Source organism: Rhinatrema bivittatum, chromosome 6, assembly GCF_901001135.1.
Source record: "Rhinatrema bivittatum chromosome 6, aRhiBiv1.1, whole genome shotgun sequence".
In the NCBI taxonomy this organism is placed as follows: Eukaryota; Metazoa; Chordata; class Amphibia; order Gymnophiona; family Rhinatrematidae; genus Rhinatrema; species Rhinatrema bivittatum.
This window is the reverse complement of record NC_042620.1, coordinates 207,825,580-207,853,464: the sequence shown is the minus strand read 5'-3', so window position 1 is coordinate 207,853,464 and position 27,885 is coordinate 207,825,580. Positions and strand designations below refer to the sequence as shown.

General features: G+C 44.4%; 1 protein-coding gene across 2 annotated transcripts in view; it reads left to right on the top strand.

Moving 5' to 3' along the window:
* SH3BP4 (SH3 domain binding protein 4) overlaps positions 1 to 27,885 on the top strand; it is a 168,693-nt gene that overhangs the window by 135,883 nt on the left and 4,925 nt on the right. For both annotated transcript variants that reach the window (XM_029606498.1, XM_029606499.1), the window contains exons 3-4: positions 738 to 3,097; positions 5,824 to 6,012. In XM_029606498.1, coding sequence (XP_029462358.1) covers positions 738 to 3,097; positions 5,824 to 6,012 — 2,549 coding nt within the window. The remainder of the gene's footprint in view (positions 1 to 737; positions 3,098 to 5,823; positions 6,013 to 27,885) is intronic.

Below are 27,885 nucleotides of genomic sequence, written 5' to 3'. Positions count from 1 at the left end.
GGGCAGTCTCCCCTTTGACGTTATTCCCTTGGTAGCAAACCCACCATTTTGGCTGGACCAGTGTTTCTACTGACCGGCTTGGAAATATGTTCTGGCGGGATGAAGGAGACCAATTTGATGTCCCTTCAAGTTGGGGAAACTGGCTGTGGAGGTTCCCAAGTAGGAGTAGGAGGAGGGAGTTGCTCATGCTTCTCTCTTCCTAAGTGCAACGGAGCTACTTCACTGACTGGCAGGCCCAGAGATGATTACCCTTTATTTACAATGTGTGCTGATATCTGTAATTTTGTTCCTTGTCTTTTCTGGGGTTTTATTGTGTCCTATTTTGTGTTTAAAAGTGTAAGCCAAGAAAACAGGTAATGACCTAGGTAATGGCTTTCTTCTCCTGGACCCTGGATTAGCTTGAAATTCAGGCCTCCAGACTTAGAAAATCTGGTCTACTATCTGACTGCTTATCCCATCCCTCTTTCCCAAATTAGGAGGATTAAATATCATTTGCATAAACTGTTGAGAGCTAAAACAGCTATAGATCTATTCTTTTTTCCTCTTGCTATAATTTTCCTATAGTGAATGATATATAAGTATGTATTTATGTAGCTTTCCTGGGCTCTTTGCAGGAACATATTGTTTCACTGTTCTCAGTAATTGTAATTCTTTGTCTAAACTGGTTAATGATAAATTACCGTGCCTGAAGTATACCTTACTTACAAAGGCTTTTCTTTTGTCTGTTTATTTTGCAGTGCCTTCACCTAGTTCCTTGCTAGTTGACAATTGTACGTCCCTTGGAAATGTGAAGGAAGTTATAGCCATCAAAGACTATTGCCCAACAAATTTCACCACTTTAAAGTTCTCTAAAGGGGATCACCTCTATGTTCTGGACACATCTGGAGGGGACTGGTGGTATGCACATAATACCACTGAGATGGGCTACATACCATCTGCCTATGTTCAGCCTCTGAATTATAGATACTCTTCTCTGAGTGACAGTGGCATGATAGACAACCTGATTGATAGCCAAGACAATTTTGTCAAGGAATTGGATTTACTTGGAGAATGGACAAATGTGGTAAAGAAAAATGCTACCAAAACATATCATAACAACCCATTCTTGACTGATGTACAGACAAACCCATTTCTGAATGGTAATCCACCAACCGTACCTCTACTTGATATTGAGCACATCCCTAAGACCCATATTGATTTATTTGACTCAGCAGCTCCTTCATACACAGAGTTATGTTCTGCTAACACCAACAGCATAGGCAACAACCTTTTTGAGGAATGTTCATGTGCCAAACTGAAATCTGAGCAAGCTATTAAACAAGACAATCCATTTTTTAGAAACAAACGTTCCTACAGCTTGTCTGAGCTCTCAGTGCTTCAAGCAAAATCGGAGAATGCAACATCATTGGGGTTTTTCTCTGGATTACAATCTCCTACCCCTGAGCAGTTCCTGAGCAGAGAAGACTTCAGAACAGCATGGCTGAACCACAGGAAACTGACCAGGTCTTGCCATGACTTGGATTTACTTGGGCAGAGCCCTGGCTGGGGTCAAACCCAACCTGTAGAAACTAACATTTTGTGTAAACTGGACAGTTCTGGAGGAACTGTCCAACTTCCAGACACCAACATCAGCATGTATGTGCCAGAGGGTCATGTGGCTCATGGTGAAATGCAGCAAATTTCAATGAAAGCTGTTTTGGATGCTCCTCTGGAACTCAATGGTGACCGGTCTAGCACCATTAGCCCAGTGCTAGAGATTAAACTGAGCAACATGAATGTAAAGACTTGCATTACCTTGGAGATGAAAATATCAGCAGAAGTAAAGAATGAGATCACGAATAAGAACAAAGTAGGGATAAAGTGCCTGCGAAGTGACACAAAAGAAGGTACCTATTCCCCAGTGCTACAGACTTATTGCTATAGAGATAAAATACAAGTTCAACTTGATAACCTGGAGCCTTGCATGTATGTGGCAATAGTAGCACAAGGACAAAACATTGTGTATCCTTCAACTGTGTGGGATTATATCAGCAAAAAAATCACTATGGGGGTCTATGGCCCAAAACACATCCACCCTTCTTTTAAAACTGTGGTGGCTATCTTTGGACATGACTGTGCTCCAAAAACATTGCTTGTTAATGAGGTTGCATCACAGGTTCATGGGGCAGTACCAGTAGCTTTGCAACTGTGGGGTAAGCACCAATTTGTGCTGGCTAGACCGCAGGATCTGAAAATTTGTATGTACTCCAACATGATTAACTATGAAGTCAGAGCAAATGAGCAAACCAAAATAGTGCGTGGATTCCAGATGAAACTGGGTAAGGTCAGTTGCCTAATCTTTCCCATAAACTGTCTCACCCCTAATGAGCTCTCAGATTTTACACTGAGGATACAAATCAAGGGTGATGATGAAGGCATCCTAACTCAGTTCTGTGTGCAAACTCCACAGCCTCCTTCCAAAACTAGCCTGAAGTCCACTGGTCAGAGAAGGTTCCTCAAGAAGAATGAAGTGGGGAAGATCATTCTATCTCCTCTAACTATTACCTGCAAATACCCAACATTTCATGATCGTTCTGTAGTGAACCTTAAGTATGGGAAACTTCTGAAGACAGTTGTACGACAAAGCAAGAACCATTACTTGCTGGAGTATAAAAAAGGGGATACAATTGCATTGTTGAGTGAAGAGAAGATCAAATTGAAAGGCCAGCTGTGGATTAAGGAATGGTACATTGGCTACTATCAAGGCAAAATAGGCCTTGTGCACAACAAAAATGTGCTGATTGTAGGGAAAATCAAGCCAAGCTTCTTCTCTGGGCCTGATCTAACCACTGGTATTCTTCTTGAGCAGATTCTGAGGCCTTGCAAGTTCCTGACTTACATCTATGCCTCAGTAAGGACCTTGCTGATGGAAAACATTGGCAATTGGAGATCATTTGCTGATGCTTTGGGCTATGTGAACTTGCCGCTGACTCACTTTTGTCGGTCACAATTGGATAGTGAGCCAGAGCGAGTGGCCTCTGTCCTGGAGAAGTTAAAGGAAGATTGTAATAATATGGAGAACATGGATTGCAAATCTTTCCAAAAAGAGTTAATGATGGTGAGTACCCAGTCCCCATGTGGTGCACACTGAGCTGTCCCTTCATTTCTACTTAGCATAATAGTCTCAAATTTTAAATTGATATCCTTTGAAATAAAGAATTATTCATGTTTGTTCAGAAGGGCATTCTATAGAATTTCCAACATATAAATTAGCTTTTCACATACAATTTAATTTTTATCTTGACTTTGATTGTAGTTTACAAATTAATACAGTAGTTCTCACCCCTGTGCTTGAGATTAATTTGGCCAGTCTTTTTTTTCATATCTTCAATGAACATGCATGAGAGATATTTGTCTGCATTGTCTCTTTTGTATACAAATGTGTCTCATGCATATTCCTTCTGGATATATTGAAAATCAGATTGGATAGGGGGAAAGTGTTGGTAGGAGAAGCAGTGACCAGGTTGAGAACCATGAATGCTAGTGCATCTGGAACTGATGGCTCATAGCAGGTTCTGGCTGAGCCTGAACCTGGGGAAGGTGGGTTTTATGAATTGGTGAATGTACTGCACCAGGATCTTTTGGTGAGAAGGGTCCTAGAAATAATCCTTTTATCTCATTGAGAGCATATGTGAAATAGTAATGCATCAGGAAGGATGACTGTTATGGTTTTCTGATTATTAAATGGTGACATTTATAAGAGTGCATTCATACTTTGTTTTAAAACATCAAGTGGTGGGAAAAGGACTCCGTTTTTTGTTGACAAGCACTGTCAGCTAAATTGGGAGAGGGTGAGAGGAGTGGACCATTGTATTGCAAAATCAGAGAAAAGCATAAAACTATCACAAAATAACTAACTATACAGAGCAAAAGAGAGAGCCAATAAACTCTTAAAAACTAAGACACTTCTGGCAAAAATGTACAAAATATATAAAAATGTATGGATTTATTCATAGTAATATAGTAAATGATGGCAAATAAAGACCCAAATGATCCACCCAGTCTGCCCAGCAAGATGCTTGGGTGGTGACTACCACTCCATGCAGGTTACCCAACCCCATTATGCCTTCTGTTAAGGGTAGTAATTGCTGCTGCGTGCAGATTACCCCCATTCAGAAATATTACATCTAAAGTTTGCAATATGTTATCGCTTTTTTTCATTTCTATCTTCTAGTCATTAGGGATCCTCTGTGTTTATCCATACTCTTCTGAATTCCACTACCATTCTTGTCTTCACCACCTCCATGCATCCACCACCCTTTCCATGAAGAAATATATCCTGACATTTTTCCTCAGTCCTACCCCCTTGGAATTTCAAATCATAATCTATTTATTTATTATTTTTATATACCAACATTCATCTCAATTGAGATATCACACCGGTTTACATTCAGGTACTGTAGGTATTGCTCTATCCCCAGAGGGCTTACAATCTAAGTTTTGTACCTGAGGCAATGGAGGGTAAAGTGACTTGCCCAAGGTCACAAGGAGTGACAGCGGGACTTGAACCTTGGTCTCCTGGTTCATAGTCCACTGCTCTAACCACTAGGCTATTCCTCCTACCTAACCTGTAGTTCTGCAGGTTCCTTTCCATTGGTAAAGGTTTGATTCTTGTGTATCATTTATACCTTTAAGATATTTGTCTCTATCATATCTCCCTTGTTTTTCCTCTCCTTCAGGGTATACATATTTAGGTCTTCCAGTCTCATAAGTATGTCATTGCAGTCCCCACACCATTTTGGGCACCTTCCTCTGGATTGCTTCTATCCTGTTTCTATCCTTTTTGAGATATGGTTTCCCTTACAGATATTTTCAAATTCTGGTGTCACCTCTCTATGCAGCCTAGCATTCTTCTGGCTTTAGCTATCGCCTTGTCACATTGTTTCACCGACTTCAGATCATTAGAGACTATCACCCCAAGGTCCCTCTCCTGCTCCGTGCACATCAGCCTTCCCCCCCCCCCCCCATATCGAATACAGTTCATTCGGATTTCCACACCCCATATGCATGACTCTGCACTTCTTGGCATTGAATCTCAACTGCCATATCTTCGACCAGTCTTCCAGCATCCTTAAATCCCTACTCATTCTCTCTACTCCTTCCGGCGTGTCCACTGTCAAATAAATAAAATAAGTGTAAGCTCCTCCTCAACCCTGCCCTTGGGAATACCTCTTCCCACTGCAGGCAAAATTGTGTATAGTGGCATGTAGAGAGGGCAATTTAAAAAAAAAAAAATTCTGAGTAAAATGGTGTTTTATTTGTGGACATGGCTTTCCAAATTATCCTCTTACAAGTGGTTTTGTAATAGTCTGCATAAATTTTAAATCGGGTATGCACATAATTTATACCAGTTCTCAAAAGGAAAGTATGTAAACAATTTCCCTTTGAAAATGATCTTATGAAAACTACCTGCATACAATTACACCTGCTTATGTGTGCTTAGATATTTTGGGAAAATTTACACTCATACTTTTGAAGATGCAGCAGGTAGATATATGCACATACAGGCTTTCGTGTGTAAGTTTACCCTCATATTGGGCAGGCAATTTTTTAACAAGCCATTTTTTTTTTAAGGCAATGCTCTGTTTTGACTGCAGGAAAGCCTTTGAAAATTAGCTTCCCTATGCTTATTCTCTGTCAAACAAATGATTGCTATATATGTTTCACCAGAAGTCTGTTGAATTCTGTCAGAAGGATGCCGCTGTCCTTGTCCTGCCTCTGTGAAAAAGTGTGTTGCTTGAGCCTGACCTGAACCCTCTGTGTACTTTCTGTCTCCTTTCTTAGGCCTTGTTAAAGATGGACTCACAGGGGCTGGTGGTCCAGCTCCTGCTGGACTTTGTTCTTCTCACCACAGCAGTGGAAATAGCTCAGCGCTGGAGGGAACTGGCTGAGAAACTAGCCAAGATCTCCAAGCAACAGATAGAGGCCTATGAAGCTCCCCACAAGGATAAGAACGGAGTTGTGGATAACGAGGTAAAATTAGCGTGTAATAACTGCAAGCTGGGCTGCTGAAAGGTGGTTGGTGGAATGGGATGAGAAGAAAGCAATGCGCAGAAATTCATGGGCCTGTTTATGAGACTTCCAAAAAGAGCAAGCTTTTGTAACAGAGGCATTGTCATGTTATTACTCGATGTGCATCTTTTCATTTTGTTCCCACATCAGAGGAAGAGTGAGTTGTTGGGTTTTTTTTTTTTGTTTGCTGAAAAGAAAGAGCACAGATAAAAAAAAAAAAGCTTTTCACTTATAGGTCATGTCGTCAAATCTACCTTTGCTTGCAAATAGTCAGTTCATTGAATGAATGGATTCTGATCCTCTTCAAGATGTCTGCATCAGTGAAAGAATACTATCACAACTGGCACATTAGTGAGTAGACTTGGCAGAGAGGCTATATTTGAATTCACAGATGAGGGCCACCCAGAGCAGGGAAGCAACACATTGCCGGAAAGTGTAAAGAAAAAACTACTTCTGGTTTGGGGTTAATGTAGAACTTCAGTTTCCTAGTTACAGGATGTCTGGCATATTTCAACACAAAAAATGGCAGGGTTATGTACTGGATCTGTAAGTTAACTGTTAATATTTTGAAAGAATTCCTAAGTAATATTCTTAAGAGTATTCTTTTGTTTACCTAACAGCCTGTGCTATCTCAAGCCTAATGCAATGCAAGCTTACTTTGTAATGCATTTACATTTCAGATTTGCCTACAGTGCAAAGCTAACTGTACTACTGGTTCATGTATGTAAGGGATATCATGATGGAGCATGAGGGTGTAAAGATGATTATTAATTCATGTTCTCTGGTACATTCAGTGCATCTGAGAAATAGACATCTCATGCAATGACCACATAGCCTGCAGTGTTGCTCCTCTTATAAAATGTTATAGGTATTCCAAATATTTTATTATTGTTTATTGCTTAATAAATATAATACTTTAGGTAATTTTATGAAGTACATGAACACTAAATAGAAAAATGCTTTCTAGAATTTAGTGAAAATAGTAAAATTAGTTTAAAAAAAACCAGCTGTTGAGTAGAGGTGATACCTTCTGACAAATATTCGTAAAATCATGGTTTCATGCCTGTTAAAGGCCCTTCCTCCTCAATGATGAGACCTCCAGTAGTATCTAAAGCATGTGTCAGTAAATATTTTAGTCTTCTCTGCCCAGCTATTTTCTTGGTTTTCTTCTAGACAATTTTATTTCTGGTAGGTAATCACAGCACTCCTTTTCTACCTTGTGAAAATACTAAACCTTTAAAAAAAACAAAAACTATTACATTTAAATGCTTTAAAACTTCCACTAAATTATAAAAAAGTCTAGCTAGAAAATGCAAGTATGTATTTTGAACTGGGGAAACCTCATAAAGTGCCAATATAAAGATGCCTCCTATGGCTACTTAATCCAACTCCAATGTAAAGGTTGTTGGAAAAAGGTTATAATCATTGGAAAACCCCAGCAGTCCAGTGTAACTTAAGTGGTATACAGCAAAATGATGCTATACCACTTCAAAACTCACAGTTCTGTCGCAAAGATGCTGAATTGAATGCTTCATGCAATAAGTCTTTTAATCCCGACACTGCAATGTTTCGAGTGGGTTCTCTTCATCAGGGAATGACTTTTAAGCATGGATGATATCCATATGTCTAGGCTGTGAGAATTCACCAATAGAGTGTTGTGCTTACACTGAAATTGTGGCAATACTATTTTTCTGGGTCAAAAGAGCTTCTTCACTCAGAATGCGCGATGTGGGATGTACTCTTATCGCTGCTATGGCATTGACGTAAGCACAACACTCTATTGGTGAATTCTCACAGCCTAGACATATGGATATCATCCATGCTTAAAAGTCATTCCCTGATGAAGAGAACCCACTCGAAACATTGCAGTGTCGGGATTAAAAGACTTATTGCATGAAGCATTCAATTCAGCATCTTTGCGACAGAACTGTGAGTTTTGAAGTGGTATAGCATCATTTTGCTGTATACCACTTAAGTTACACTGGACTGCTGGGGTTTTCCAATGATTATAACCTTTTTCCAACAACCTTTACATTGGAGTTGGATTAAGTAGCCATAGGAGGCATCTTTATATTGGCACTTTATGAGGTTTCCCCAGTTCAAAATACATACTTGCATTTTCTAGCTAGACTTTTTTATAATTTAGTATTAATCATACGATTGTCTGGCACCGTCTGGATTTATTATTTTGAGTATTAAAACTTCCACTGATAGTTGTTCTACTAAAATTAAACCTCATGCCTAAACAAAAAAAAAATGAGTTGCTGGCTTCCTTCACAGTGAGCAGGCAGCTAAGTTAGCGAGATACAGATAACCAGGAAGGCTCTATTTATCTGTGCTGTGTGTTTTATTGTTGGTAGTGTCTGATCCTATCAGTCTTATAAATGATATTTTCTCTGGACTTGCTTATCACACAATCATATCTATTTATTTATTCATTCCAATTTCTATTCCATCTTCACAGGAAATTCAAGACAGATTACTTCCTTATTTTTTCATGGCCAACACACAACATATGAAATTACAGATCAAAATCTATTTAACAATAAAATTAAAGATAAACATTTATACATCACCCCAGCATAAAGTAATAGTACAATACATAATATAAAAGCAATATAGTCAACTTTTCAATTTAAAAGCTAAAGGTAAAATGAAAGATTTGCAGCATATTTCTCTGTGATTCCTCCAAGGTAATAATCACAACTAAATATATAATCACATTTTTTAGACAGCTGTAAACAGCATTAACCCTATTGATTAACCACATTTTTAAAAGGTGTCTAAATGTCATAAGTGTTTTTCAGCCTGGAGAACTTCATTAGGAAGTCTATTCCACAATTATGGAGCAGTACAAGAGAAGGACTGGTTCCGAGTTGATGACAACCTGATCACTTTTTAAAATGGAATACAAAGAAGGTACTCGTTAACAGAGCAGAGAGCATTCCAAGAAATATATTTGGTCAATTGATTAGTCAGATAATCTGAGACTAGTCCATAAAAACATTTAAAGGTCATAGACAAGGCTTTGAACTGACCTCTAAATAGGACTGGCTCCAAAAAAGTTATACTCTTATTACTGTATGCAATTGTCTTAGAAGAAACAAATCCTTTCTAGTTAACAGTGATGGGTGAGGTTCCAAGGTTAGGCCAGAATCAGTGATCACCCCCAAGCTAGTTACCTGATCCTTCAGCAAAAGGCAATATCCGCAGTAGAAATTTTGGGGTAAGGTCGCTCGTGAATGACTTTATAAACTAAAATACCCCACTTTTTATGGATTCCGTCTGTTTTTGTTGATGCATCCACCTAGTCGTACTAACTAAACAAAAGATTTTAATTTGATACTTCTTCCTTGTGTCTGGATTCCAAGGTGATGTGTAACTGAATGCCATCAGTGAAAATGTGGTAATACATCTGATATTTCCTCTCACAGTAATGCACTGCATTCTTTCTTGCAAAAAGGAATGAAGCCATTGCAAGGATTAACCCTGACTCCCTATATCTGCAAGATGCTTTTATCAGTTTGGTATGATCCACAGTGTCAAATGCTATACTGAGATCAAGCAGCACCAATAGTGAATCCTCATTTCTATCTAGGCCCAATAGTAAATCATAAAAATTAGCTGCCAACATCTACTTTGGGATTTCCTAAACCCTGATTGCTGGCTATCTGGTTCCCCCACCTCCTGAACAAAATCCTACAATTAAGTAATAACCACTTTCCTAATTTCCCCAAGAAGAGCATTTTTAAAATTGGCCTATAATTATCTAAAATAGGATCCAACTTAGATTTTTTAACAATTGCTTCTTTGAAAAATCAGGGCAGATGACGCTCCCTCAAATCACTATTAATGTTTTTGTTGTAATGGCATAACACAGCCTTCTTTAATCATCTCGAGAATATATGATCAAAATATGATCTAACTGAATGAACAAATCTCAACGCATTTTTTGTTTCTTTTAAGATAATTGCCATAAAAGGCTATGGACACTGCAGTTGTGAAGACACTAGAATTAAAAGCTCAGTGGTGGTGCTTTATTTCTGAAAAGATTTATCTAATCTCCTCAAATTTGTGACCATAAAAGAGAATTTTAAAAGCCCGGCGCACGTGTCAATTAGGGGATGCACGTACAAGTCTGGCTGGTGTGCGCCGACTGAATTTTAAAAGCCACCCAGATACACAAGTATCTCCTGCTGTGTTCACATCTCAAAAGTTTTCAAAAAGGAGCAGTATGTGGTCATGGGCTGGGCTGGGCATGGCAAAGATGTACACGTAAATACCTACGCGCCTTAGCGTGCTCCCAGAATCCCTGCCATGTAAGTTTACTTCTGCTCTGGAGGAGGTGCAAGTTAAATAAATAAATAAAAACTAGCCATAACCGAGTTGCTTTAAGAGTCTGGGGTAAATGGGGGGGAAGTGAAGGCTATTAAACTAGAGGGGTTTGGATGACCTAGCTGTTAATTGGGTGAACTGGTGGATGAATTGGTGAAAATAACAATTGCGTGGGCAGATGCTCTTTTAAAATCCCCTGGTTTACTCATTAGAAGTGGGATGTGCACACCCACTTAAAATTAGGAGCACATGTACGCGCAGAGAGACTATATTTTATAACATGCATGCCAAAGTGCACCTGTGCGCCGGTTTGAAAGTTACCATCTTAATAATCATCAATTTGTTGCTTAACTTATCGTCACACATCAAAGTAGAATCTACTAGACTAATTATAAGCATATCTAAAATTCTAAATTCATCCCAGATGAAATCTGCAGTAGTTTTACCAGACCTTAAAGAATTAGAAGCTCATTTTTATGGATTTCACAAATTACTGCCTTGTTTCCTGAAAGTATTGTGCAAAAAATGGTTTCTGGCATTCCTAGATAATGACATGCTCATTACATTGTTATTTTCAAGTCTTGCTATCTTTAGACATGGTTTTGAGATGGGTATAAAATGTATTTTGGTGGTGGTAGATCTGTCCATGGTATTCAGTACTATGCTGATGCAATTACAGAGCCTAGGTATATTTCAGTTGCCTGGATTGATTTATATGTTTTCTAATTAGCAGATGATTCCAGGTCTCTATTAAACATGCTTTGTCAAGTTGGTGTTACGTTCGCCAGTCGCAGGACCGCCCGCAACTGGCATCACTCACCACCATGATGCCCTGGCTCTCACTTGCTCCTGCGTTCCTGATTGTTCCTGCCTCGCCCAGCTTTGCCTTGCCCAGTCTTCCTCGCCAGCCTTGCCTGCCTAGCTGTCTCATCCAGTGTCTTCTTCCATCCTTGGCCTGATCACCTGGATCTGGCTTCTTGCTTTAGACCTGACTACAATTGCCTGCCACCTGGACCCTGACCTCTTGCATTCTACCCTGTTTGTGCTTGCCTGCCATCAGCCCTGAACATTGACCTGTTCCAATCTCGTCAGACTGCTGCCTGTCCTGACCCCAGCGTGTCTCTAGACTCTTGTTCTCTCTATCACCCTAGGGACCCACTTAAGTCCTGCCAGCTGCCAGAACTCAAGCAGTCAACCTGCAGGGGATGCGGCTGGTATAGGCGATGCTCCATCTATCCCGCTTCAGGGCACATTCACCAGCTGTCTATGTAGGCCTCGTAGGTTCTGTATCCAAAATAACACCATATATATGGAAACTTTGATGTGAAAATTTGTTTAAATTTTTAAATGTTTTGGGGGAGTAAGAGACTTCATATATGGTAAAAGAGAGTTATGATATAATAAACTCTCACATATCTCTGAGAAATGGTTCCTGCTTAATGGACCCCACGATTTCTCTGGTATATTAAGTTACCATACTTCCATTTTATAATCATTGGTCTCTAAATCTCACGAGTTTAGTAAAAAATTTTTCTTTTTTCTTTTTCTTGGATTAACAAGCACTGGTATTCTTCTCTTTAGATTTAACAAGCACAGTTCACTTTCATTTTCTTTGTTCCTTGACAAACATTATTCTTATTTATTTGCTGAGCGATTAAACGCTGTATCTAGCAAAAAAAACCACTTATTGTATCATGCTGGAGGCTTAGCGAATAGACGCTGGAGAAGTGGTGCAGTCTGCTGCCCGACACGGCTCGTGTTTCAGCTGCTTCGTCAGGGGCAGTCACTATATCTTTGGCTTTTCTGTGATGGAAACGAACCAATTACTAACTTTTGTATAAAACAAACCAAGTAATCTGAAAAAAAACAAAACACCATACATACGCTCCAGGAGTTGCTCAAATAGTCCTGCTCATTTCAAATCCGCTACAGCATTTCCCAAATGCGATCCTCCATTTTATTTTTCCCGGGCCAATTTTATGTTTAAACGTTTTTATTGGGTTTTATGGAAAAAAAAAACAGTACAATACAGGAGAGAGTAGACTCAGATCTCCCTCCGCAAAGAACCCAACAAGGTGCAACTGTTTCCCCCCCCCCCCCCCCGTACACAAAAAACTCTCACCCCTCCCCCCCCTCCCCTGTCCCCCCCGAGGGCTTATACAGTAACAATAATATTAAGGGGAAGTCGTATAAGAAGGCCTCATTTGTACGGCCCTCTGCTGAGGGGTGATCAATCATTCAGCACCATGCTCCTTGCTCGGTGTGGTAATTGTTGAAGATACGGACCCCAAATACTAGCAAAGCGACGTCGACGGCCAGGGGAACCTCGGGCCTCCAAGCTCTCCATGGTCATCATGGCATGAAGTTGATTGCGCCAAGTCCAAAAAGAGGGAGCTGCTGGAGATCGCCATGACAGTAGAATCGTTTTCTTCCCCACCAAGCTCGCCTTTTGTAGCAACAGGCGATAGCCAGGATCTCTGACCCTAATAGGGGAGATGCAACCGAACAAAAACCACAGAGGGGATATAGGCAATGCCACATCTATCAGATCTGCTAGATAGTCCGCGATCCGGCGCCAAAACCCTCGTATTCCAGGACACGTCCAAAACCCATGAGACAGGGTGCCCACCACTCCGGAGCAGCGGATACAAAACGGTGTGGAAGCTATGGTCAGTTGATGGGCTCTCTGGGGAGAGATGTAGGCCCGAGTTAAAAACTTGTATTGCATCTCCCTATAATACATGTTAGTAGAGATCCTGGCCAGGCGCCGAAAACAAACACGTAAAATAAAACCCGTGAGTTGAAACTCACCATCTGCGTGCCAGCGCGCAATCAGGGTAGTGCAGACATCTACCTGTGCCCGTTGTTGAAGGGCCCTGTAGTAGCGTGACAGGGAGGGTGGGGCTGCCACCCCAAAATGAAATATATCATTGAGAGACTTATATGTTGCTATTTCCCTTGTAGCCAGAGGTAAGGACTTAAGATAGTGATGGGCTTGTAAAAAGGGAAACACATGGGAGGGGCCCAGATCATAAAGAAGTTGAAAATCCTGAAACTGCATTAACTCCCCCTCAGTTGTCCACAAGTGGCCTAAATAGGTCACCCCCTTGGCTTCCCATATCCGGAACATGGAAGACTGGGAACCCGGCTGAAACTCAACATTGCCCCTAAAGGGCAGGAAGTAGGCACAAATGTGGGGAAGCTTCAGAAGCCGAGTGAGGCGGCTCCAAGACTGTCGGAGTGGCCGGGTAGTCGCCGAGTGCTTTATAACAAAGGGGAGACAACAGGCTCTCGCCTGCAACACGTAAGAAGGAGCCAGTGGGTATAGCAGGGTCCGATCTAAGGACAGGGGAACAGAATGGGAGGTGCCCTGTAACCAATTGCGTAGAATCCGCATGTTACAGGCGAGATTATAATGGGCAAGGTCAGGTACCCCCAGCGCCCCCCCCCCCCCAAGCATTTTGTAGCCACCTGAGGGGGAGCCTAGACCGTCCACCCCTCCACAGGAAACGGCGCAGGACTCCCTCCATACGGACAAGGTCCCGTTTAAGCAAAAATAAAGGGAGGTTCTGCAATAAGTAAAGCCACTTGGGGAGCAATACCATTTTAAACAGTGCAACCCGTCCCGTTATTGAGAGAGGAAGAGACCTCCAAGTGGTAAGCGTGGTTTGAGTGAGACGAAGGAGTCGGGGGACATTAGCATGGTAGACTAAATCAGGGTTCGAGGGAAGGTACACCCCCAAATAACGAATCGTATCCCCCGCCCATTGGAGCGGAAACCCATCTCCCCATGTGTCTCTCAAAGTAGGCGGATAGGCCAAGGCAGAAGACTTGGCTTGGTTAAGCCGAAAACCAGAAAAGGTCCCGAAGGTCCTTAATAACTGTAATAGTGGCGGCAGGGAGGTGCGGGGATGAGTGATGAAAATAAGTAAATCGTCTGCAAAAGCCACATATTTAAATACCCCAGATTCCATATAAAGACCCCGGACCTCCGGCGTGTCGTCGATCGTGTGTAGCAGGGGCTCCAATTGTAGCAAGAAGAGGAGAGGAGAAAGCGGACATCCCTGTCTGGTACCCCGCTCCACCACGAACTCTGCTGATTGCGAGCCATTGGCCACTATGCGGGCACGAGGGGCTGTATATAGAAGCTGAATAGCCCGCAAGAAGAAACCCTCGAAACCCATGCGTTGCAAAACATAAAACAAATACCCCCATTCCACCCTATCAAATGCTTTTTCAGCGTCGAAACTGATGGCGAGATAAGGGCAGGACAGGCGCTGGCTCAGAGTCATAGCCGCTAGGATCTTACGGATGTTAGACAATGCATATCTTTGGCGTACAAAACCCGCCTGATTTTCGCCAACCAAAGAAGACATGCAGGTAGCCAATCTCTCCGCCAAGATCCTAGCCAGTAATTTATGGTCGTAATTTAACAGAGAGATGGGGCGGTACGAGGTAGTTAGTAAGGGGTCCCCTCCAGGCTTGGGTATCAAGACAATATGGGCCAAGTTATCATGGGCAGGGAAGAAGCCCTGATCTACCAACTCTGTAAATGCCAGCGCTAAAGGTTGGGACACAGACTCCCGCAATAATTTAAAGAATTCCGCTGAGAAACCGTCGGGGCCCGGGGTCTTAAAAGTCTTGGAACTGTGGATGGCCGCGGAAACTTCTATCTGGGAAATAGAAGCATTAAGCATCTCCCTCTGTGCAAAGGTCAGCTGGGGAAGGGACAAGCCCTCGCAAAACTTCTGACAAGCACCCGGGTCCCCCCCTTCAGAGGAATACAGCGAGGAGTAAAAATCTCGAAAACACTTTAAAATGGTGGGAGTATCCCGAACCACCATCCCAGATGACGTGCGGAGCGCCGGAACATAGCGGCTGCGCCTAGTGGATTTTATGAGATTGGACATCAGCTTTCCTGCCTTATTACTGTACTGATATAAGTTGTATTGATAATATAGATAACTTTTCTTCGCACGTTGATGTAGCAGAGCATTGAGAGCGTGCTGGTTAGCCAGATATAGAACCTTGTCCGCCGCCAAGTGGGAACGGATCCAAGAGACCCTGGCCCGCCGCGTCTGCTCGCTCAGGTCGAGAATGCGGCGGTCCAGAACCCTCCGACGCTGGGCAGTATAAGATATAATTTCACCGCGTAAAACCGCTTTAGCGGTATTCCAAAATAAAATGGGTTGAGTTGCATGAATTTGATTATTGGCTACATAGTCTTTCCACTTAAGTGTGAGAAATTCCTTGAACTTCTCATCCCGGGCTAGATAATAGGGATAGCGCCAGTGTCGTTGTGATGCGGCGGGGGGCTGAAACCTCGCCTACATCCACACCGGGGCGTGGTCCGAAACAGCTATGCTCTCAATGCCCGCATCCTGTATATAATGGAAAGCGTGTGTACTCATTAAGAAATAGTCAAGTCTAGCAAAGGAACCATGTGCCCTCGAGAGATGCGTAAAGTCACGCTCCATCGGGTGCAACGTCCTCCAGACATCAAGGAGTTGTAATTGAGATTCCAACAATGCGGGACCCCTCCCGACACCCGAATCCCAGCCCCGGCTCCGGGAGGCATCCACCTGAGGGTCTCGAACTGTGTTAAAGTCCCCTCCGACAATTAAGATGTCAGATAGATAAGGCATGAGATGCGTAAACAAACCCCTGTAAAACCGTGGGTCATAGGTATTGGGTGCATAGACATTGCATAATACCACTGTGCAGTTAAACAGGTCAGTGACCAAGATGATGTAACGCCGTAGGGGGTCCTTAATTTCCGTGCGGACGGTGATGGGGAGTTGTTTGTGGAATAAGATAGCTACCCCCGCTGATTTGGTGGATGCCGAGGCATACTGTACCTCTCCCACCCAGGTCCTACGAAGCTTGGCATGTTCATCATCCGTTAAGTGGGTCTCTTGTAAGAAAGCCACCCCTGCAGATTGTCTTTTGAGTAAGGAGAGTACTTTCGTGCGTTTGACGGGCGAGTGAAGACCGCACACATTCCAAGAGATAAACTTTGTGGGGTTACTCATGGCAGACAACTACAGTAATAGGAACCATAAAGTGTGATATGATGAAAACAGAGAGGGCCCTCCCAGCCGAGGCCCTCCCATACTGCAACTGGGCTCTCAAGAGCAGAGACCTCTTTGAGTTAATACAAAAAAAAATGTAGACACACAACACCCCCACATTGTTACCTGATCGCCCCCGTCCCTCCCCTTCCAAACCCCCCTCCCCACTGCAACCCATCCCCACCCCCTCCTCCCTTCCTCCCCCCTACCCTTCCCCCCCCCGGACACCTGAGGTGTCCCCATTCCCAATACCCGTTTTCCCGCCACCCATGCCTTCATGGAGAAGGCTAGAGATCCGTATAGATGTGTACAGGTCCCCCCCCCAATGGAAATGAACAACTCTTAATTGCAAACAACATACAGTAAAAGCAAACTCTGCGTCAACCGTACGCATACTAACAGGTCTATAACCAGTTAACTTGTAACTCCAGTCTTGTAAGACCACAGCCAGTAGTCTGGTGCATTGTAACTAAGAGTTAGAGAAAGAAAAAAAAACACAACAGGGCCTAGCAAGGAAAACCAGCCCGTGTGACTGGGGCTCCCAGTGACCTGCGTGGCCTCTACGCCAGGGGAGTGTTAATAAAAAAAAAAACGCAGGTAAATAAAAAAAAAAACCAGTCCCGAAGTGGACCGCCCTGGGCCCAAAGTCAATGGACCCGCTGCAACAAGACAGAATCGGTCCTGATAATGTCTGTTCCACTGAATTCGTGGCCACTCCCGTGGCATAGTGATATGGTACAAACAGCGCGTAGCAAACTGGGGAAGTACAGGGAATCAAGATCCCAAGAATACGCGCAAACATACTGCCGGCCAAGCCTGCTACAGTGGAAGATCCGTTTGATAAAAAGAATAATAAAAAAAAAAAAAACTCCTCGGGTACTGACAATAAAAGCGCCACCACTTCATGGGTGTGCTGGATTACACACGGCCTGCTCCGGGCTCACTCAGGGCAGCTTGTCAACAAATTGCTGTGCTTGATCCGGGGAGTCAAAGGTGTGTACAGCGTTGGCATGCCACAACCGCAGGCGAGCTGGGTACAGGAGGGAAAACTTAACCCCTCGGTTGTGAAGCGCGGTGCAGAGAGGCGAGAAACGCCGCCGGGCCTCAGAGACTGCGGAGGAGAAGTCCTGGAAAATCCGGATGGTGTGTCCTTGGTAGGTAAGCTGCGATTTGTTACGAGACGCCCGCCAGATCTCAGCTTTGTGGGCTGAGTTTAAGATTTTAGCGATAATTAAACGTGGCCGGCCCGGAGCAGCTGGACGGGAACCTAGTCTGTGGGCTCTCTCTACCACCAATTTCCCGCTGAGCGCAGGCAGCTCTAGGGCCTCCGGTAACCAGGCCTCAAGTAAGGAGCAAAGCGTTGCATCAGCAATATCTTCGGCAAAGCCCATAAATCTCAAATTGTCCCGACGGGCACGGTTCTCCAAGTCCTCCACCTTCTGTGTGAGCGCCGTGATTAATTTAGCGTGGCTTGCCACGTTACTCGACACTGCCCCGGCGCCATCTTCCACCCCCGACACCCGCGCCTCCAGCTGATCAAGACGGGGCTGCAGAGCCGAAATAGAGTCCCGGACCTCCCCCAGCTCCGCGTGGAGCAAGGACCATTTTTCATCAAGAGCCTCTTTAATAGCGGCTTTAATGTCCATAAGCGTTAGGGCCGGGGGGTCCGGGGCCGACTCACCCGCGCTGTTGTCCGCCATTTTAGCTTCGGGAGCCCGTGGTTTGTCCTTCTCTCTCCTCCCGCCCTTGGTGGTCATTACCGGCGAGTTCTTGCACCAGGTGCGAATGGAGGACATGCAATTAAGATCGGGTACGGCTCAAGAAGAACCGAAAAGCAATTTTCGCGCTGCGATGGGCCGCGATGGGTGGGGTGGGCCTGAGAGCCTGAGGTCTGCACGTCCTCACGGCTCAGCACATCACGTGATCTCCCGGGCCAATTTTAAACCCTGTCATAGGATGTTACCATCAGCCAATCACAGAATCCTCAACAGACTAAGTCATTCACCAATAGGAAAATTAAAAAAAAAATATGACATCAGATTGAAGTTAACCAATCAACTGAATCATTCATTCCTAGAGGGCTATACGATGACAGTTTAAATATCCATTTTTGCTTGCAGTAATTAAGCTGAGAATGTAAATCACCTCCACGATCTGATCCTGCCTTGGTTCCTGAGCTTTGCTAAACCTGATTTGCCTCATCTAGTTTTCCTTGTCTCCTCCAGTTTGCCTTACCTCATTCAGCTCCTTGTTCAGTTCCTCTAGCCTATCCTATCTCCAGCCTGACTTCAGTACTGACTTCTGCTATAGTCACAGACTACTCTCCTGTCTGCCGCCTGCCACTGACCATAGCTATGAACTTTGCCTACGTCTTGCTTGCTGCCTGCCTCAACCTCTGCTTTGCCACTGGTAATTGATAGCTACTTGTCCTGATCTTGGCCCAGCAACATCCAACTTGGCAAGTGCCCTCACCATCTCGTCTGTCTACAGAGATCCTCTGCCTGGTCACATAACATTGGTCACTGCTCCTTTTCTAATGCAGACAGGCCTTCTCCACAGTGAATGTATCATCTTCTATGTGCTGCCTAAGGCAGTCAGTTCTGTTCTCGGGCTATCCTGGCTCTGTTTTCACCAGCCAGTCATAGACTGGAACACCCTACAAATTGCCTGTTGGAGCCCTATTTGCATGCAGAACTGCTTGGCTCCTGCCCTGCCATTAGTCACCGTAGCTTGGGCTACAGCGTCTAGCTTACCTGGTATACCGCCCCAGTATGCAGACTTCTTGGACGTGTTCAGTAAATAGCAGGCCAAAACACTGCCGTCTCATTGCTCTTATGACTTCTGATTGATGTCCTGTCTGGGAAGATGCCCCCTAGAGGTTGGGTCTACCCATTGTCAGAACCAGAAATGCAGGCCATAACTATCCAGGAAAATTTAGAAAGTGGCTTTATTCAGCCCTTATCTTCTCCTGAAGGTGCAGGCTTTTTTTTTTGTGGGGGGAAAAAGGATGCTTCTTAGACCCTGCATTGATTATAGGGGCCTCAGTGCAATAATGTTGGAGAACCACTATTCTTAGCCATTAATCATGGAATTGTTTGACCATTTCCGAGGGGCACAAATCTTTATAAGGCTAGATCTGCATGGAGCTTACATTCTTATACGGATTTGTAAGGGCAATGAATGGAAAATGTCCTTTAACACCAGAGAATGGCCATTATGAGTATTTAATGATGCATTTGACCTATGTAATGCCCCTGCGGTCTTCCAGCATATGGTCAATGAGATTTATTTATTTATTTTATTTATTTTGATTTTTTTATATACCGGCATTCATGAACAGGTCACATCATGCCGGTTTACATGGAAACAAGGGGTGCATTGAACAGTAGAACTAAACTAGTGCAAGGGGGGAAGCAGTTACAAAAAACCAGGGGTAGAGTAACTGGGAGAGAGAAAAAAGAGGAACAGTGGGGAGTAAAAGAACTGTATGGGGATAAAATAAATAACTTAAAGATTATTCAGTACTTGAATGTGGTAGTGTACTTAGATGATATCCTTATTTTCTCAATCCCTGGCACAACACCAGTATCATGTAAATCAAGTCCTGCAGAGTCTGTGAAAGCATCAACTATATGCCAAATTAGAAAAATGCACCTTTGAACAACTGGAGTTGTCATTTCTGAGTTACATCATCTCCTGGAATGGGTTTTGTATGGGCCCAGAGAAGCGGAAAACCATTGTGGACTGACTTCAGCCTGTGGGACTTAAGGCCCTGCAATGCTTTCTGGACTGGCCAATTACAACAAACAGTTCATACCTGGCTACTCTTACTGATGGTTCTTCTCACCACCCTCACGAAAAAGGGCACTGACACCAGGCATTGGCTGTAAGAGGCATCGTAATCAAGGATTCCTTCAGGAGTTCTGCCTTTACCATCCAGACCTACAAAAGTAGGAGCTGTCCTCACTCAACATGATGAACATGGGCCTTTTTCCATGCTCTTATTTTTCTAAAAAATTCACCCTAGCAGAGAAAAGTTATAAATTGTGGACCGTGGACTCCTGGTAGTTAAACTGGCATCAGAGGAATGGTGCCACCTCTTAGAAAAAGCCAGACATCTAGTCACCATTTATATAGATCACAAAAATCTGGAGTACCTGCCATAGGCGCAATGGTTGAATCCTCGCCAAGCCCAGTGGCCATTATTCTTCAACCACGTCGATTTTGAGGTATGCTACTGCTCTGAAGAGAAGAATCAATGAGCAGATGCTCTCTCCCGATGATTTGAGATGGAAGATATCCCAGGGGTTCCTTGCCAGATCAAAGATCTAGCAAGAACTATGGCCACTGCTGCCATACCTATACCTCCCGGAAAAACTATCATGCCAAAAATCTCAGGGGGAAAAAGCTTCTAAATGGGCTCATGACTCCAATATAGCAGCTCATCTTGGAGTTACCAGAACCCTAAAGCTAATCAGTCACCACTATTGGGAGCCTCAAGTGAAGCAGGACATGAAATATGTAAAATCCTATCCCATCTGTGCAATGCTTAAGAGTTCTCAGGCTCAACCTTGGGAGCTGTTACAGCCATTGCCAGCCGCTGAGGAACCCTGGACCCACTTGGCCACTGACTTTCCTTTCTCAAATGGCCAAACACTATATGGGTAGTGGTGGATCACTTATCCAAGATGGCTCACTATGGTCTGCCTGTGAGTTGGCTCACCGCTTTGTGCAACATATCTTCCATTTCCACAGAATTTCTGTTCATATTATTTCAGACTGGGGCATCCAGTTCACTTTGTAAGGTCTTTGTAAGAAGTTTGGCATCACCCTGTACTTCATTTCGGCATATCATCCACAGAGCATGGGCAAACTGAAAGGGTCAATCAAATCCTCAAAAGTTTCCTAAGGGCATACATCAATGAGTACCAAGTCAATTGGTCTTCTCTCCTCCCATGGGCAGAGTTCTGTTACAACCATGTGGGGAGTTTTACAGTATCCTCCCCCTTCCAGATAATCTTTGGTTGCCATTCTCAAGTACCACTTCCAGTACCTCTCTGTTTTCTGCCCGGCAGATAATACTATGAGTCACAATCTCAAGGATTTATGGTGCAGAACACATCAACTGTTCGAAGCTGTTGGTTGGTTTAAAAAAACAAGCTGACGAGATGCTGATCGACACCAAAATTTAAGCCAGGATATCTGGTGTGGCTGAGCACCCAAAATTTACATTTTAAGATGCCTGTGACCAAGTTCGCCCCTTGGTTCATTGGGCCATTTCCCATCTTGCAAAAGATAGGGGCAGTTGCTTATCAGCTAAAGCTCCCACTTATTCCTAAAATCCATATTTATTTCATATATCTCTTTCAAAACCCTTGGTTTTATCATGGCCTTCACGCCATTTTTTTAAGTCCAACAGATGCAATATCTAACACGGAATTCGAAGTGAAGAAATTCTAGACTCTCGGAGATATCGTAATCACCTGGAATACCTCATTTCTTGGAAAAACTTCAATCCTGAGGAAAACTCGTGGGAATGTGCATTCAATCTTCAAGCTCCCCAGATGGTAAAGGACCTTCAATGACAGTTCCCCCAGAAACCGAAGCCTAGAAGCATCAGGATGGACTTTGGTGGTGGTGGGGAGAGGGTACTGTGACAATTGCCAGTTGTGGGGTCATCTCATAACTGGCAGCACTCACCCCAAGTTGCAGATCGCCTACGAAGCAGCAAGAATGCCGCCATGCTGACTGCCTCTGAAGCAGTAAGAATGCCACCAGCACCCCCATTCCTCTGGCTTCCCTAGGTGCGTATGCACACAAGCTGTGCACTGCCTTTTGTGTAGTCCCTGTGGCGGGGAAACAGCCTGTTGGCATGCTCTAATGACATCATGCAGCTGGGGTATAAAGACCCCCAGCCACGCCCCCTTCCTTGCCTCAGTAGCAGGTTGTCTTGCTTATTTGCAGTATGTGTTGCTCCTGTATTCCTGATCCTGCCTTGATTCCTGAGCCTTGCCTTGTCCAGCCTGCCTTGTCTCCTCTGGTTTGCCTTATCTCATACAGCCCGTCCTGCCTTGTCCAGTTTCTCTGGCCTGTCGTGTCTCCGGCCTGTCTACAGTACTGAACTCTGCTACAGATACAGGTTACTCTTCTGCCTACAGACTACTGACCTTAGATACGGACTTTGCCTACATCTTACTTGCCAATCTCCTTGACTTCTGCTTTGCCACTGGTAATTGTCTGATTGCTGCATGACCTTACCTTGGCCCAGCCCCAGACTCTCTTATCCTATATGCCCTGTAGGGTCCCTCACTTAAGTCCTGCTGGCCTCTGGAACCCAAAGGCTCAACCCGCAGGGAACAGGACTGGTATAGGTGAAACGCCACTCTTGTCTCAGCCCAGGATATGTTCACCAGCAGTTGGCGAGTGCCTAATAGGTTTGCCTACTAGGCTGCATCAATCACGCCACAGCACAAGGGTCCACTATTCTTACAGCGAAGCCATAAATGCTCCTGAAGTCATTGATCCACTCAAAGCCCCCAACACACTCAGACATCGACACATCACAGGCACTTGAGCAGAAATGACTCGACGGCGGGAAACGCGCCCTTTTGCTCCCCGCTCGCCGCCACCCAGGTCGGCCCTCCCTGCTCTCTCGGCGCTGACCCGTCGGGGTCAGGGGAGGTGGACCTGAGGAAGGGAGAGAAGCTACATCGCCCCGGATCCCCCGATCCGGAAAGGAGCTGCGAAAAAAGAAAAAAACAGCACAGTAAGCCCGCCCCCCCTCCCCCCCCCCCCAAAACCTGATGTCAGCAAGGCGCCCGGGGCCAACGTCAGCCAGGCGCCCGGAGCCCTTTAAAGGGCTCGACGGCAGTAGGCATCGCGCGCCAAAGGAGCACGACAAAGGGGCCTGCCCCCCTTCGTGCGCACCGGAACAACACCTAGCACCTCTTCATCAAACACTCTGCCTTCATTCATCCATGTTCCTCACTCGGCAGATCAACGCTCAGCAAACTCACTCTACAGACTGACACTCAACGAACTCACTCATCAGACCAGCACCCATCGGACCCACACTGCAGACGGACACCCAACGGACCCACACTGCAGACGGACACTCAACGGACTCACTCAACAGACCGACATATAACTTCTACAGACGGTCACCCTCCCATCACTCACCTCCCTCACTCAGCAGACGGGCGCGCTCTCATAATTCCATTCACCCTTCCTTCCCAGCAGAAGGACGCCTCTCATTCATCCAACCACTCGCAGAATAAGGATGCTTAATCCTCTCGTAGCCTCTCCCAGACCACCAGGACACACCGCTCTTCACACTGCCAACGTCAACTCCCCAGAATTCCCACCCTAATACCTTCGCTCCAATAAACAGACATTCAACCAAAAACCAGTCCAGCCTGAACACAAGGGGAACATGACACAAGGCTACCCGATTCCCATCCTCCACCACAGTGCCCTTACCAGGGAAATATCTCTCACATTACCCCGGACACGCACTACTAGATCCCTTATCCCCATCATGATCTCGCCTCTCACCCAACTACTGGGTCTTGCACTACTCTCAGTATCTCTATTTAACGCTCAATCGATCACAAAAAAAAATCACACATCCTAAATGATTATCTCCTCGACGCAAACCCAGACATCTGCGCCATAACAGAAACCTGGCTTAAATCAACAGATACAGCCCTGATAAACCAACTACTTATACATCACTACGATGTCTTTTCTCTTCCCAGACAGAAAAAAAGAGGCGGCGGCCTGCTCCTAGTGGCCAAAAAGGAACTTAGGCTAACCCTTCAACCAATTAAGTCAGCCTCTAAATTAGAATTAGGCCTGTTTAAATCCGACCATCTACAAATCCTCCTTATCTACGTTCCACCTGGTCTCCTGGACACAGATGCCTCCCCCCATAATTGAAATCATAGCCAAACATATCAACCTAGATGCCCCCGCCTTGATTTTAGGGGACTTCAACCTCCATGTCGATTCAATCCCGCTCTCTACTAACTGCAAAGCATTCCTCACCTCTCTCAAGGCCATGGGCTTCACACAAATCATCAACAAGCCCACCCATAAAGCAGGGCATATTTTCGACCTTGTCTTCATCAACTCCAGTTTTTCACCCTCTACCCCCCTGGAATGCACACCAGTCCCATGGTCTGACCACTCGCTGATCACCACCACCCTCTCAAGCAAGGAAAACCCCAAAGCACAACCCACTCAGTCTACAATACACTACAGGAGATCCTGCTCCCCAGAGGTCCTCAGCGAGCATCTAACAAAGGAACTCCACAAACTAGAAGTCTCTGACCCCCAACTCGGCACTCCGCTCATGGCTTAGCATCACAGAATCAATAGTGAACAAAGTATGCCCCCGGGCAGCCAGAAAAATCAAGCAGATGCCTAATAGGAAACAACCTTGGTTCTCCGATGAACTCAGAGAACTTAAACGAAACCTCAGACAAAAAGAAAACAAATGGCGTAAGACCCCATGCCCAAGCACATTAAACGCATACAAATCAATCTTACACTTATACAGAAACGCTACCCTCCGAGCGAAAAAAGATTTCTACGGTCACAGAATACATGACCTTGTCTTTGACCCTAAGACTCTATTCTCCTACGTATCAGAGCTCACAAAAACCTCTACCCCATGCATCCCAGACGAACAGGCACAAGCAAAGGCAAACGAACTGGCAACTTTTTTCCACAACAAAATTTCTAAATTACTAACACTCCTGCCTTCCAATTCTGCCTCCGCTCGCATCTCCAGCTTCTCCCCCCCCCCCCCCCCCCCCCACTCAAATTTCGGACCCTCACTGGAATCTTTTGAACTCACCTCTACTCTGGAAATTGAATCTCTAATAAAGAAAATGAAACCCTCTTACCACCCACTCGACCAAATCCCAACCAAGCTTCTTCTATCGGTGCCAGACTCCATCTCCAAGTACCTAGCGGAAATCGTAAATTGCTCACTATCTCAAGGAATATTCCTGCACGTCCTAAAAATAGCCACCCTCAAACCCCTTCTCAAGAAAGCAAATCTAGACCCCAGAGAACCCAACAACTTCCTCCCCATCTCCAACCTTCCTTTTCTGGCAAAGATCACATAAAAAATAGTCAACACCCAATTATCAGAATACCTGGAAGATAACAATATTCTCCACTCATCACAATACGGATTTCGCAAAGCACTAAGCACCGAATCCCTCCTCATCTCCCTCACAAATCATCTCATCACTCCTTCCTTCTAATACTCCTCGGCAGCATTCGACACGGTGAATCACTCCACTCTCCTTAAACGACTTTCAGACATTGGGATAAAAGGTATGGCCTTCAAATGGTTCGACTCCTTTCTCACGAACAGAGGCTACAAAGTAAAGATCAACAATAAGGAATCTCCGCTCATCAACACCACAAGAAGTGTTCCACAGGGCTCCTCTCTGTCTCCTACACTATTCAACCTATACCTTCTTCCCCTTTGCCAGCTGCTTACGAATTTTAAACTCAAATACTATCTCTACGCCGACGATGTCCAAATCCTGATCCCAATAACCGAATCCCTCACAAAAACATTGAAGTTCTGAGACAAATGTCTCCAAGATATCAACAACCTCCTTTACTACCTTAAACCTTGTTCTTAACAAGTCTAAGACAGAAATGCTCTTTATATCTCTCAACTACAACGATAACCCACATTCACTCCACACCAACACCTTGGCCAGCCAAGCAAGAGACCTCGGAGTTATAATTGATAACCAGTTAAATTTAAAAAAGTTCATCACCAACACAACCAAAGACTGCTTCTTCAAACTTCAGGTTCTAAAAAGACTCGAACCGCTCCTATACTTTCAAGACTTCAGATCGGTACTCCAGGCCATTATATTCTCCAAATTAGACTACTGTAATTCGATTCTGCTGGGCCTTCCCGCCTCTACCACCAAACCGCTTCAGATGCTACAAAATTCGGCCACCAGAATTTTAACAAACTCCAACAGAAGAGACCACATCACACCCATCCTGAAAAATCTGCACTGGCTCCCTGTAAACTTTAGAATTCTACACAAGTGTCTCACCATCATCCATAAAGCTATATACAACAGAACACCCATCGATATACACTACCCACTCACGCTGCACTCCTCTTCTAGACCCATTAGAGAAGCCTACAAGGGCTTGCTACACAACCCCCCCCCCCACCCCCAGCCAAATCCACTCACCTCTCATCCACCAAAGATCGAGCCTTCTCGACAGCGGCACCAACCATCTGGAACGCCATGTTCCCCCCCTGACCTTAGACAAGAACCTTGCATTCTGTCATTCAGAAAGAAACTCAAAACGTGGCTATTTCTACAAGCCTTCCCTGAGCTATGACCTCCCCAACCACAATAACCTCATGGTCCTCCAGTCAATGTACTCCAGCCCTGACATGGCCTCTGACTCCATATTAGTTAGTTCCGAGTTCTAAGACCTGATACTAATTAGTCATGAATATACAATATTATTACAGTCCTGAGTATATGATCTTATTTATATATTTGATAGTATTCAGCCCTGAGTTCAGATTATTGTTAATCCTGAGTATATTACCAGATATTATTTATCTCTGAGTTACCCATGCCTTTGGCTCTTCCTCCTCCCAGTTAGAGTGCCCCTGTTTTATTGTAACTTTTAACACTTTTTGCCTATTGTTCAGGTTGATGTTAATGTTATTGCACCATTGTTTCTTGTAAACCGATATGATATGATTGGGATCATGAATGTCGGTATAAAAAAAGCTCTAAATAAATGCAGCAATGTGGTGATGACGTGACAATGGGGATCCCACCCCCTGCGGGCACATGAGCCGAACTGCAGCGGCACAATGAAGACCTGCCTGCGAGGGACCAACCCCTGTGGGCTGAAAAGGACCATGGCAGCCTGGTGAAGATCGGCCTGCATGGGTATCACCTCCCACGGACTGAAGACCACGGAGATGTCACAGGCCACAGGAGATATGAGGGAGGCAGGCAATGAAAGGGAAGGGAGGAAAAGTGGGAACATCTCACTCCCTTGCTTCCCCTCTCTATCCCTTCCCTTTCCATCTGCCTCATGCATTCCTCTTCCCTTCCCTCCCTATTTCTGAGAAGGGGGGGTGGGGAGGAAAAGGGAGCTGAGCTGAATAAGTGAAAGGGGAAGGGTAAGCAAACATGCTTTTCCAGTTTTATTCAGATGGCATATTTACCAAAGATTTTGTGTAATATGTGTATTTTAAATCTGGTTTTGTGGTATTGATATATTAACTTGCAAAATGTTTCCATGAAAAGGTTTTTTATGTAAAAGATTTCTCAAAATACCCACAAAAATGCAAAATTGTGGGTATTTTGCTCAAACATTTTCAGGAAAATGGCTTTAACAAAAATATTTT